The sequence below is a fragment of the Zingiber officinale genome, chromosome 5A, assembly GCF_018446385.1.
Source record: "Zingiber officinale cultivar Zhangliang chromosome 5A, Zo_v1.1, whole genome shotgun sequence".
In the NCBI taxonomy this organism is placed as follows: Eukaryota; Viridiplantae; Streptophyta; class Magnoliopsida; order Zingiberales; family Zingiberaceae; genus Zingiber; species Zingiber officinale.
The window spans coordinates 81,395,670-81,408,880 of NC_055994.1; the positions used below are offsets into that span (position 1 = coordinate 81,395,670).

At 36.5% G+C, this 13,211-nt stretch overlaps 1 protein-coding gene across 3 annotated transcripts; it reads right to left on the reverse strand.

Moving 5' to 3' along the window:
* Positions 1–1,560: 1,560 nt before the first annotated feature.
* Positions 1,561–6,080, reverse strand: LOC121980733. 3 transcript variants are annotated; one of them, XM_042532920.1, is made up of 3 exons: positions 4,023–6,080; positions 3,306–3,396; positions 1,561–2,159 (listed from the first exon to the last, which is right to left on the reverse strand). In XM_042532920.1, the coding sequence occupies exons 1-3, from the start codon at positions 6,009–6,011 to the stop codon at positions 1,966–1,968; spliced, it is 2,274 nt and encodes a 757-aa protein (XP_042388854.1). In that variant the 5' UTR covers positions 6,012–6,080; the 3' UTR covers positions 1,561–1,965. The 3 variants fall into 3 exon arrangements, with proteins under 3 accessions (XP_042388854.1, XP_042388855.1, XP_042388856.1); XM_042532921.1 differs by having other exon boundaries at positions 1,561–2,149; positions 4,023–6,076; XM_042532922.1 differs by lacking the exon at positions 1,561–2,159 and adding an exon at positions 2,174–3,220 and having other exon boundaries at positions 4,023–6,076.
* Between the last annotated feature and the right edge of the window lie 7,131 nt (positions 6,081–13,211).

A 13,211-nucleotide genomic window follows, 5' to 3' on the forward strand; every position in this document is an offset into this window, starting at 1 on the left:
TATTTTTATGGTGCTATCTGAATTCCTAACATGATTGATTGTCATTACTATAGTTATTAAGCCCCGACTGGACCGGCTTGTCGACTGAGAATAACTTTAATCAGGTCGGTTTTCTAATCAGATGGATAAGCAATTGAATTGGTCAAAAACAGCTTGAATTGCCCAATTCTATAAATTTGTTACAAATATCAGGTGCAAATACAAGAAAGAATCTAAAATGGGAAGAGTCAAGAGTTAAACCACATATTTGCCTGGCTCCATACACCTTGTAAAAAGGTACATCAGCCATGTCCAAACTTCACTTCTCTCACCTTCTACTTGGCATGCGACTGGCATCTTTCTTGGGCTGGCTGATCTTCTCCACTCCCTTGACTCTTTCACTCTCCTATTGCTTTTCGCCTAATCTAGCAACAAACTTGAGACACTGCATAGCATGATGGATGACTGATGATGACTGAACATGCAAGGGAACTGGGGCTCACAACGAATTTACTAATGATAGGCTACGGGATGGTGCGATATGGCAATAGGAAGGGACACACAAAAGAGAGGAGGGGAAGAGACAAGGATGAAAGTTCACGAATGTCAAGAGGATGGGAAAAAAAACTTTTCCCCTAAGTTTAGATTAGTTAAATTTTAGTTTAAAATTTATCTCCTTTTTTTGAAAAAAAAAAAATTCAGGCATTCAGATTTCGTCCTATTAGTCTTGGAAGAAATAGACGGCCTTCTTCTCTGACAACGTATGCACGTTTAGTTCCACTTCCAAAATATTTGTCCCTATTGAGAAATAGAGTGTGAGGGTCAAAAAGTAGATACCATGATCATAAACTTTGCACAAATGCGGTGAGTTTGGTTGAAATGTTATGGTTGGATAGTCGACCAGTGCCTCGCGCTCATACTACTTTATTTTAGTATTCCATCTTCTGATTCGCAATTTCCGATTGATCTCGTCAAAACTAACTTGGATTCAATCGGTGGCTTCTATTGGTGATGAACTACACAAAAACTGGCGTCCGTTTCTCAAATTACACTTGATCAGTGATGGCTTCAAGAACAGTGCCCAGATCAGCGAAACTCGACTTAATCCCAGAAAACAAGAACGAAATGTAACTTAGAAGAGATCAAATACAAACAAAATTAACAAGAATGGCTTGTAATTTCATAGAAGCACAAACGCAATAATCTAATAACAAGTTCAGGCTACCTAGAGTATAGAATGAGCTTCGAATGCATGATACAATATGTAACTCGAGGGAAAGAGAGATCATAAGCCAGATAATTCTACATTTTGAACAAGTGCCATCGTTTGAACATCAAAAGCTTGAAAACTAGCTAGTACAAAAAATCAGGCGTCTAGCAACAGAATAGGGAGATAAACTAGCCCCACACTATAATTTCCTTTCGAGGTAAACCACAATTAGAGTCCAAAAGTACACTCGGAGAAGTTAACTGACGGCACAATGCATGGAAACCAATTGTGCCTGTTAGCACGAAGAATGCAAAAGAGGCAATCGGGTTTTTGTACCCGAACCCTGCTTAATTACGACAACAATGATGCAATTTACCAAATTAAATTATTTTTTTATTTAATTAAACTTTTTTTTTTATGAATATGAATGACTATATAAATACAGACAACTAACAAGATAACTCCATGTACTAGGTTTTATGATTCTTTATACAGAACCAGTTGCTTCGCAGTCACAAAATTGCCATCATTTCTCAATTCTCAGCTACCTACATCAGTTTTAGCTCATCATACTAGTAAAGCTGCATTGTCGATGATGAATCAGAGCTTTCGACAATTTTATCATCCATATTTTCCAAGGTATAATTTCTTCTTCAGTGCACATCGCATGAAATAGAAATGAATGATGTCGATCCCGAAGGAAAGAAAGTAGAAGTAAATTAGAGCCAGCCGCATGGATTATGAAGATGGCCATTGTTTGGAGCTCGAGCAAATGATTACCACTTCCTATGGTAATCGAGTTCCAAAAGACAGGAAGAAAGAGCTTCCCTTGCGAGCCGGTTATTCGATTCCACATATAGCACATCTTCGAACAGGCTCTTAGCCTGTTGCAGAAGCTTCAGCTTTTCTCCTCTGTTGTTTCGACGCAGGTTGGATCGCTGCTGCAAGGCCACACCCCATCTGTACAAGGCTACATCGAATATACTTGTCTAAGATATGTGGTCTTCTAGAAATATGGCTGGCTGAGCATGGAAGAAAAAAATTGGCACGACAAAACAAATAATATATAGTTTCAGTTGAAGTACGAGGTTACAAATTATTGGAACTGAAAACATGTTTCTGAAATTATTATTTATGGTTTACTGAAAAGCTAAGTCACGACTGGGGATCGAATTCATAACTGACTTTGGAAGGACATATGTAAGTCCCTGTCTCTACGGGGATGCAAGTTCTCCTTTTCAGGGTAAACATGAACAAATTGATTGCTTAACTGAAAACTAGTGCTAGATTCAAGATTCAAGATTCAAGGTAAACTAGAACGTGCATCAAATGTTTGGAGGACAAAACCTGAATAACAGAACATGATTTAACTTTGAATTGCGTGGTGCTTTCGAGATTCAAAGGCCAAAACTAAAGCAGAAACTAAAATATGGTATAACTGCCGTTGAGGCAAAAATCATAAGCCATGGCGGGAACGTGAAACTCAAAGATGGAACATGATAGCTGATAAACCAGAAGTAAGCTTCTTAAATCTTCCCTGCAATCTTTTTCAGGTTACAAGGCCATTGAGTTAAAAAAAAAATAATGAAATGTTTTTTCTCTCTCTTGACATAAAAGCTTACTGTTTGTGATTTTGTAGTGAGCCCTATAAGGAGTTCCCTAGTATATGGAAAAACAAAACAGATCAAGAAGAGATAAAGGTCAAGGTTGATATGCATGGTTTTATATTGGCATCATTTTAGGCAATGATATTTGACTTTAAGTGATAACAAACAGCGTTTTGAAGTTTAACAACAAAAGGTTTTAGATCACAATCAGAACTCCAGTTCTTGAATCATAATATCAGTATATCACGTGTCTACGTCTCTCCTACACATTTAGGGATGCTCTATTACAATCTAAAGTTGAAGATAAATACTTGAATACAAGGTAAAAAATGGCAGCTGTTTGAAATTGATTCATGAGCCAAGTCGTATAAGATTTGATACCTGACGCTCCCCAAAACATTAAGGTTCTATTGAGCATGTTGCACTGTATAAACCAATATTAAAGTTTGTCTATGTACTTATTCCATCAACACTTAATAATCAAAGGGCAAGGGGAAATGAATTCATACCATCTGGGGCATAAGCATTGCTCTTAGTCACAATAGCGTCAAATTTATCTATTGCAGCCATGTATACCTTGTCAGCATCAGCAGCTGCTTCCTGTACACGTAGAATTACTTATTATTGAACAGAGAGAAAGAGCTACATGAAGTTCTAGACTAGCAAATTAAGAAGCAGCCACAACATTATATAGTTGGTGTGTATAATAAAAAAAAAAAAATCCTCTAGATAGCCAAAACTAATATTTCCAGAAGAACAGATTCACAGGGTGGAATAAGTTTACTCAATGTTGGCATGGTAAAAGAAGAATATCATCAACAAAGGAAAAGAGTCTATATATTGTCAAATTTTCTCATCGTATCATCATTCACTTGCTACATAAATAAACCATTTAATTTTGAAAAAAGGAATAGCAACAAGTCATGTCTCCCAATTTTGGGGGTTGGCTAATTGAATCCCAGGCTGCTATCAAAGCTTTTACCATGTCAACGAGAAAAGAAATTCAACGTGTAAAAATTCAGATTTCCTTTGGTTTACACACACAATAACTGATGCAGGCTGACCGTGACCTTGTTATGGTCTTTGGCTGACTGCAACTTTGATAGTATAGTTTATGACTCTTTAGCATCAAATTTAACTGGAAAGACAATTATTAAAACAACATACGCAACATAAAGGTTCATGCACGTTGAGTTTTTTCGCTCATATTCAGACTAGTGACTTACTGGTCCAATATCTGCAATCAATTGTGCACGATATGACAGAGCAAGACCCCAATTATATAGAGCTCGAATATCACTCCCATCAATTGTCAAAGCCATTCTATACTTTCTTCCTGCCTTACCTAGCAGTTCTTCACACTCCTCACAAACATCAGTAAGGGCAGAAGTAAGGTTGTCTCTGCTTAAGATTCTTGTATCCAATTTCTTACCTCTTAAAACAGTTGACTTTTCATTTAGAATGACATCACTTTTGGATAAGAGAGCTCTCAGTTGTTTGCTAATCTTCAATTTTAGTTCTCCATGCAAAAGATAAGCATTACCCAACTGACCTACAGCCAGCAAACTCATTGGCTTCAAATGAACAGCCACAGAAAGCAATTTCTCGGATCTGTATAATAAGGCATCTAATGCTGCTTCATCGGTTTGAGACTTCATATATATCCTAGCCTGCCTTAGAAGTTCTGAGGCTTCTTGGACATTTTGATCAAAATCACCATCAGTTGAATGCGTTGAAGAAAACGAAGATGCAATCTTGCCTTTCCTAACACCGTCAATTGGATAATCAGTTTTCACTCCTGAACCACTGAGATCATTGCCAAATTGGTTGTTAGAACCAATGCTACTTATGCTTTCATCCTTTAAATTGCTACCATGATATTCATCAGAATGCAAATACGACTTATTGTGTACCTCAAATTTCTGTTCTAACATCAATGATTCTGCAGTTTCTTTGAAGAAGTCTATATTTTTTGTAGCTTTCTGGTTTGAATTACTACCCATAGAAGTATGTCCATCATTCTGAATGGCATCTTCATAATGATGCCTGAAAACCATTTTCTGGTAGTGTTCTTTCTTTGTCTTGAACCGAAAACTTGCATTCGGATTGTTTTCTTCATCAAATGGCAACATATCGTCCTTATATCTTTGATCTCCGGTGTCTTCGAATTTCTTCACATCACTGACTGATCCGCTATTTTGATCTGCAGCTGCGCCCTCTGCGACTCTTAAGGGTTCTTGTGATTTTTCGAGATTCGGATTAACAGACTTTTTGCTAGATAAATTTACACCATTTCCACTTATCACAGTTGATGCTGCAATATCACTCGCTTCAGTCTTTTCAACAACTGAGACTCCCTGCTCCGACAGCTCTACCTTGTTAATTGCATTTCTCTCTTGTGATGGCTTCAGAACGGTGAAGTTCTCCTGCAATATATTGCCAAAAAACTGAAGAATGTCAAAAGCAATCATCCCCAGTTCCCTTCTGTTCCGGCTTGGCTTTTGGCTCGACTTTTTCCCCTGTTCAAAATCCGTCTGTTCATCCACATTGACAACTGAAGCAGAATCGTCCAGCGTCCTCTGAGCATGAACAATCCTCGATCTCACATATTTGAGAATGTCAACATAATCCTTAAGCCTACTCTTCTCTATACGATTAGATTGGACGCCTTCCGCTAATCCATTTCCCAAATCTGAGACCTTTTCGTCCATATCTTTCAGAAATTCACTCACATCTTTGATTTTCACATCAAAATCCCAAATTGACCCACTGGCGGCGCTCGCCTGGCTCATCCCGGCCGAGAATCCAGCCACAAAAATCACCACCGAGACAGGCAAAATGGCCATGGAAGAAATCCTCGCCCTAGATACCGCCAAAGCCGAGAGAAATCCCAAAAGAAAGAGGAACCCGTGCTTTCGTTCGTTAATCCCGAAAGAGGCTAAGAGGTTCCGGACGGAATCGAACTTACCCGATCTGTAGGATTCATCGAGGAGATCCGGGTCATCCCACCCGCCATACCTGGACGGAATCGGAGTTAAACCGGAAGAACCAGAGAGGGAGAAAGAAACTACGACGGGCTTCCGACTCCGGTGTCGATGGTAAGGAAAGGAACGATATTTGTGGAACAAGGGATCGAAGCGGCCTCGATGACGAAGAAGTGGAGCGAGTGGAGGCGAGAGGCTAAAGACGTGATCTGAAAGCAGAACAATCTCCATAGAGCCGCCCGCCTCCGCCGGCGAAGAGTTAGAGTGGATCGATGGCCGCAGGAGTACATCGTCGTCATCATTTCTTTCAGGATGGATCGATGATTAGATGCATCGAGATTCACGCGGCGCATCTGAAGTTTCCGCGTCATCATCTTTCTTCTCAAACGGTCCATCTAATTTCCAATTTGGAATATCTTTCCAAGGTAAACATTTTCCATTTCTCTTTTCTGTCTATTTTTATTAAAATTTTTTTTTATTATATTAATTTTTAAAAATCAACAACTGTCAGAATTACAATTTAAATACCAACATCGTCTGTCACTGTGATACGGATTTTTTTTACATAATAAAGAATTATATTTACATTCTCGAGTAGTGTAAAACTTTATGATCGTTCGAATGAGTCTAGTCGAAGGTATTTAATTCTGTCAATACATTTTAATTAATGATTTAAGAGATTTAAATTTTTTAAAAGTTAATATATAATAGAAGAAGATAGAACAGTAAAAATATTTATGATATTTATATCTGATTTTAATATTTTTATGATAAATTATGTATATGCGTCAATTATCTTAAAACTATAAATTTTTAAAATATTTTGATCACTGTTGTTAATGATTACAAGCTAATATTTTTGGGCACATCAAGACTCTAAGCCATTTTAGAAACATATAGAATTTGGAAGAGATCTAGAATCTATTGATGATCTTTGATCAAATCCATTTCAAGTGCTACAAGTTTTTGAAGTATTTTGGAGTCTATATATAAAATTTATAATTTTAAGATAATTAACATATATACATAATTTATCGTAGGATGTCAAAATCTGACATTAATACCATAAATGTTTTCACTATACTATCCTCTTTTATTATATGTCAACTTTTCAAAAATTTAAATCTTCTAAGTTTATTAATAAATTTTGGTTGAAATTATTTGACGAACCTAGCGAGATCTAATTAGACTCATTTTAACTACTATAAATTTTTAATATGCTCTGAATCTAAATATATCATTTTTTTTACTATTTTAAAAAATTAGTACACACCATTACGATGGTGCTGGAGTTGATTTTTTAAAAAATAGCACTGTTGATTTTTAAAAAAATTAGCATGGCTGTTTTTAAAAAGCTAGCACCGTTAATTTTTAAATTGTGTTGATTTTTAAAAATCAACACCGCCACGGGATTAGTGTTTAAAAATTAACCTCATAAAAAAACATATAGAAGAAGAATGAAAAGAGAAAAGAGAAAATTAAAGTGAAAAAAATATGATTTTATTTCCCCTAGTTTCTTGTCATCAGAAGGTCCAATCTTCTAGATCGTAAAATACGATTTAAAGAATGGATCATTTTATTCATAGATGAAATTTTATGGATCCATTTGTTATACAGATAGGATCTATAAGATTTCACCTATTAATAATCCTTGATCCAAGAATAGACCAAGGGTTACGGTTGATTTCGACTGCGTCACCAGACTCATAACTAGATAAATAGAGATAAATCATATACCAAATAAAAATATGTTACATGCAAGGCAGAGAAGAAAGAGAAAAGTTAATGGTAAGTGGGATGGGTAAGTGGGAGGGATAAAATGAGAATTAGATGTTTGTTTTGATAAAAATGAAACCTCAGTATGCCTTTTGAGCATCCGGCAATTTCAGATGCGCCCTTTAGAAATTTGTCAAGGAAAGACTGAATTTAGAATTGAAATTTTCTATTTTTATTTTTAAATATAAATTTCAAAAGTTAAAAAGAACTGTAATTATAAAAAAAAATGTAAAAAACCCATTCAACATTTATATTAATCAAAAAGACATATAATTTTTTGCTTGATCCATGATGGAACGGTAAAATATTCAAATAGTTTTCTAAGTATCTACTATTCAAATACTAGCTACGATTTACTACAGACATTTGTTTGCTTGTCTATGAAATTGAGTCGTCCATCTTTAGAACTACTTGAATTGGAGAGCCAAATACTAGATTATATATATATATATATATATATATATATATATATATATATATAAATAAGGGAAAAAATCCTTATATATGAAAAGAACACTCATTTTCACTAAAATCCTTAAAGAGCACTTATTTCATTTATTATGAAAAGAGCATCTCATTATACATTTACTTTTTGAAATTGGCATTAATTTTGGCGCTGCTGTAACAACTATTAACTAATTTGGAGCTACTATACAATTACGACAACCAATAACTGTTAAATGATAACAACTATTATTTTATAACTACTACTACATTTAAATTATAATCAATATTAATAACAATCTATTTTAACAGTATAGTGCATAATTGTTATAATATGGGTATTTTATTTTTATCAATATTATATTGTAGCACCGAATTGACACAATTGGTATTTATATGGATATTTACTATAATAAATCTTGAAGTTAATTATTAGCAAATGTAAAATGTCTCGTTAGATGTCTAACATCCTCCATGTAAAAGGTTGTTGTGGTAGGCTAAAAAACTCTTCGTGATTTACCTAACTGTATCTTATCATTGGGCTGGAGATATTTGACTGCTTGGAATGAGCGATATCATCTTTTGTTTCAATGCTATATTGTAGCAATACTAACTCTTATAAATACTAATACTACTATAAGATAGTGATGGTAGTCGGGTTTACCTCGAGTAATATAGTGAGGTTCTCCCGAGCAATAAAACTAAGTGCCTCCCTGTAGGCCGAATAAACATTGCAGAGCAATAGTTCTAAAGTCCCACAAAATAATGTTATAGAGATTTCTACCAATCAATGATACTAAGTTCAACCAACCAATATCACCAAAACCCTGCAGAGTGATGTTATGAAGATTTCTACCGATCAATAATATTAAAGGTTCGCTAAGCAATGATACTAAGATTCCGCAGAGTAATATTATCAAGGTCCACCGAGCAATAATACCAAGTTCTACAGAGTAGCATCATTGGGGTCTACCGAGCAATAACACTAAGATTTCGCATAGTAGAATCCTCAAGGTTCCATAGAGCAATAGTATTAAGTTCTTCTGAACATTGAGGATCACTTCACTTAGTAAAATAAATCTTTTACCATATATAAAGTGTGATGAAGTTGTTGGGTATTAACATGTAGCAATCAACGAATGAAAAAGTGAGTAATGGATGTTAGAAATCATTCTCTTGAGACCTTCATATTACGTGGCAATCAATAAATAGAGAATCAAGTAATGGATGTTAAAGGTGATTCCCTTGATTCCTTCTTCATAATACGTGTCAGTTAATGAATAGAGAGACGAGTAATGGATGTCTGAGGTGGGTCCTTTGAAGCCTTCTTCGTCTTAAGTGACAAGTAAGTATTGGAAGAATAATAACAGATTATTAGAAACCTCGCCTCCACTAACTCTAGCAAGAAGAAATAGAAGGGCATGAAAGTAAGTGACGTGAAAATTTCCTTCTAACAACTATATAAGCATCATAGAGAGTAAGTTTTTGGTACTTTGGTCTTCTTCTTATGGTAACGGAGGCATCTCTTCCTCACTAAGTTGTTCTCTGCTTATTCCTTACTTCATTTTCTTTCCCCTTCTTGGTGAGTGACTTGAGCAAAAGAGGGGCAGTGCCGAAAAGTCGACCCAAGCTATAATCAGTGTTACATCTCCGGACACCAGAGCTCATGAGTCAACAGGTCGATCTAAGCTTTCTAGAGAGGAGGAATCTGAGCAAATGGAAAAAGAGCTCATCATGTAACAATTGAAAAACTATCACAATGTGAATATTTTATCTTTGATCAATATTGATGAATATTATATTATAGTACTAGCTACAAATTATAGTAGGTACTTATTTTTCATCAACATCAATCAATATTATATTGCAGCACTAGGGATCCTTTGGTCCGTAAATTATGGACCAAAAGATGGTCCATTGCATGAAAATCCTTGATTTTGATAGATTCCATCTTTAAATAGGTAGGATCCATTCAAATCAAGGGTCTAAAAAAATGGACCATCCTCTGGTCTGTAATTTACGGACCAGAGGATCCGTCCTCATGTTGCAAGAGTTATGATCTCATAGTTATTATAACTGTGCAGTTGTAACTAGAGGTATAAATGAATCGAGCTTATTCGTGAACTTTTAAAGCTGGCTCAAAAAATATTTGATTCGCATTCAAAATTATTAAATTCAAACCAAAATCGAACATATTCGATATTTTTTTAGCTGAATTCAAGTCCATAATATTTTACTCGATTGTTCACTTGCAACCTGATCTTGTTATTTTTATATAATTTAAATTTAAATATACTTAAATTAAAATCCGAATAATTCAAACCGAATTTGAATTTAAATAATTTTGAACTATAATTCGATTGTACTTTAATCGAACAATTTAAATTGAATTCGAGTTAGAAATTTATTTTAAATCGAAATTGAGCTAAAATTATTTATATTTTTAAATTGCAAATCAAATTTGAATACCATATATATATTTTTCGAGTTTAAATTCAAATATTAATATTTTCAATTCATTTATCTTCCTAGTTATAATAATTATAAAATTATAATTATTATAATTATTATAATTATATAATAACTATGATCTAATAGTTGTTATAATTATGTAAAAGATATAATCCGTAACTACCGCCACGACTTAAAAAATAAGTACAGGTTGAAAAGGTAAAATATATAGTAGTGGGACAAAATATTATTTTAATAATACATAAAAGAGGGATGATAATTAGAAGCGTTTTTTAAATTTTTATCCAAAAATACAAAGATATTTTAAAAAATAGATATGCTCTCTCTATTAGATATAGACGTTTAATATTCATTTTTAATGCATTTAAATTTACTGAAGAATATAGTTGGACCTCAACTGTTTCTTAGTCCAATTGTTAAGAGCTTTTGATTCTGAACGGCGGGGTACTTTTGCCACGTGATACAATGACATGTCAGAACATATCTTCTCTTATGTTGTTGCCACTTACATTGACTACTTACATTAATAGTTAATCATATGATGACTTATCTTCTTCATATTAACTTAAAAATAGATTCAAGAGAATGAATGAATCATCTTTTACTACATGATGCAAAGATATATTTCTCTGTATTAACTTAGAGACGAATTGGCGGGGGCATTAGGATGAGCAAATCGCCTTTTGCCACATGATGCAATGACACGAGTCCTCTCGGAGCGGTGCGGTGATTAAGACATGGGATGTTACCAGATGAAATATTGGGGTCGAAACTCGACTTGTTCGAGCATGTCTTTCCTCATGCCTTGACCACCTGCACTAATAGCTAGTAGTCATTCATGATTTTCCTCCTTAGTGTTAGTCTAGGGATGGGTTGGCGGGGGTACTGGGTAAGTGAATCGCCTTTTTTGCCATATGATGCAATAACACGATGTCCTCTCGGGCGGTGCAATTGTTAAAGTATGAAGTATTGTCACATTAGGTCATAAGGTCAAAACTCGACGTGTCCGAGCATGCTTTCCCAATGCCTTGGCCACTACATTAATGACTCGTAGTCATCCGTGATTTACCTCCTCCGTATTGACATAGGGATGAGTTGGCGGGAGTGCTATAGGTGAGCGAATTACCTTTTTTTTGCCACATGATGCAATGACACGATGAATAAAAAATCCTATCGGTAAATTATAGTTTCTCAATTTACCTCCTTACAGATGGTAGAGAGACCGACCGAGTTTCTCAATTTAACTCCTCATAGATGGTCGTTTGTACTGGTCAACTATAGTTTACTGATTTACCTCCTCATAGATAGTTGTGGGGCCAACTTTGTGAGGCCAGACGGATTCTACCTTTTGCTACCATGATGCGATGACATGGACCCCGGGACAGGGTGGCAAAGTCAAGGAAAAAAACCCCTCCCTGTGCTGATCAATTACGGCTTCCCGATTTACCTCCTCTACCAAAGGGAAAGGGTTTGAATCTCGACAAAGTCTAGGAAAAAAATCCTCCCCACACATAAACAACTATAGCTTCTCGATTTACCTCCTTGCAGATGATCGTGGTGCCGACGTGTGAGGTCGTTGGGGTGGTGAATTTCATTTTTTTTGCTACCATGATGCAATGACACAGATTGTGAGGGACACTTGGGGATGCAATGATAGAGTCATTTAGTGATCAGCTATAAGTCGATCCCATTATTTACCTCTTTTCACATAATACGAGGACGGGTTATGAGGGGCACTTAGGGTAAGCATAAGCGATGTCCAATTGGTTAGAAAGTGAGAGATTTGTTACAATGGGATAGAGATCAATTCCCGATGGGTGTATGTTTTGGGGTGAACATAATCATCATTTGCTATCATGATGTAATGACAGAGTGATTGGTAATCAACTATAGCTGACCTTGTGATTTACTTCTCTTCACATAACGTGGAAACAGATTATAAGGGATGCTTAGGGTTAACATAAACACTTTTTATTACAATGATGCAATGATGGAGCGTCCCCACGAGTGTCTAATTGGTTAGAGAGTGATAAATTTATTATTGATACGGATATAGATTAAGGGTATAGGAGGAATTAAGAGGAGGAAGAGGGGCATTTTGATCAAATCACTGTTTAGGGCATAAGAGGAAGAGGAGACACTATTCACAAGGGGGGGGGGGGTTCGGGTTTCTTCTGCCGTCAACGAAGCCAAAGCACACTTCAGCTGCCTTCGTCGCCGGTGAGCTACCCCTTCCTCACTCCCTCTCCTCTTGTCGGCAGACGTCCCCAGTTGCCCCTTCTCCTCACCCACGCAACCCTCGTCGTGAATGCCATCGCCATCTCCTCCTAGTTGCTCAGTATCGCGACCAAGGACAGAGGTGTTGCCGTCTTCGCCTTCTCCCTCGGCGCTGGCAGACCACTGCCTCCCTCCTCTGCTCTACCTCTTCTCTTCCTCTCTCCCCACAGCCTTATCCATCGGAGCTGCTGCCAACATAGCCAACTACACCTCAGCCGTCTCACTACTTCCCGTCCCACCGGAGCCGCCTCTGACCCCTTCTTCCTCTCCCCTCGTGAACAACGCCGCCTTCGTTCACCATTCCCCCCACTGACGTCGTCGAGAGAACGCCACCGCCGTCTCTTTCTTTCCTCCTCACGCCACTCACGTCACACAACGCTGACAGTCTCCTCCCCCTCTCTCCTTCACAGTCACCTCCGACCATCGTCATCAAGGGTGCACGCAGTCGCTGCCTCCTCTTTG

What these genes read in the sequence shown, in the direction of transcription:
- LOC121980733 (XM_042532920.1), bottom strand. Translation starts at nt 6,011, where the DNA reads ATGGAGATTGTTCTGCTTTCAGATCACGTCTTTAGCCTCTCGCCTCCA. An exon ending in TGATTGCAGATATTGGACCA is followed by an intron (nt 3,397 to 4,022) that starts GTAAGTCACTAG and finishes CTACGTGTACAG; the next exon opens with GAAGCAGCTGCTGATGCTGA. An exon ending in CAATGCTTATGCCCCAGATG is followed by an intron (nt 2,160 to 3,305) that starts GTATGAATTCAT and finishes TATTCGATGTAG; the next exon opens with CCTTGTACAGATGGGGTGTG.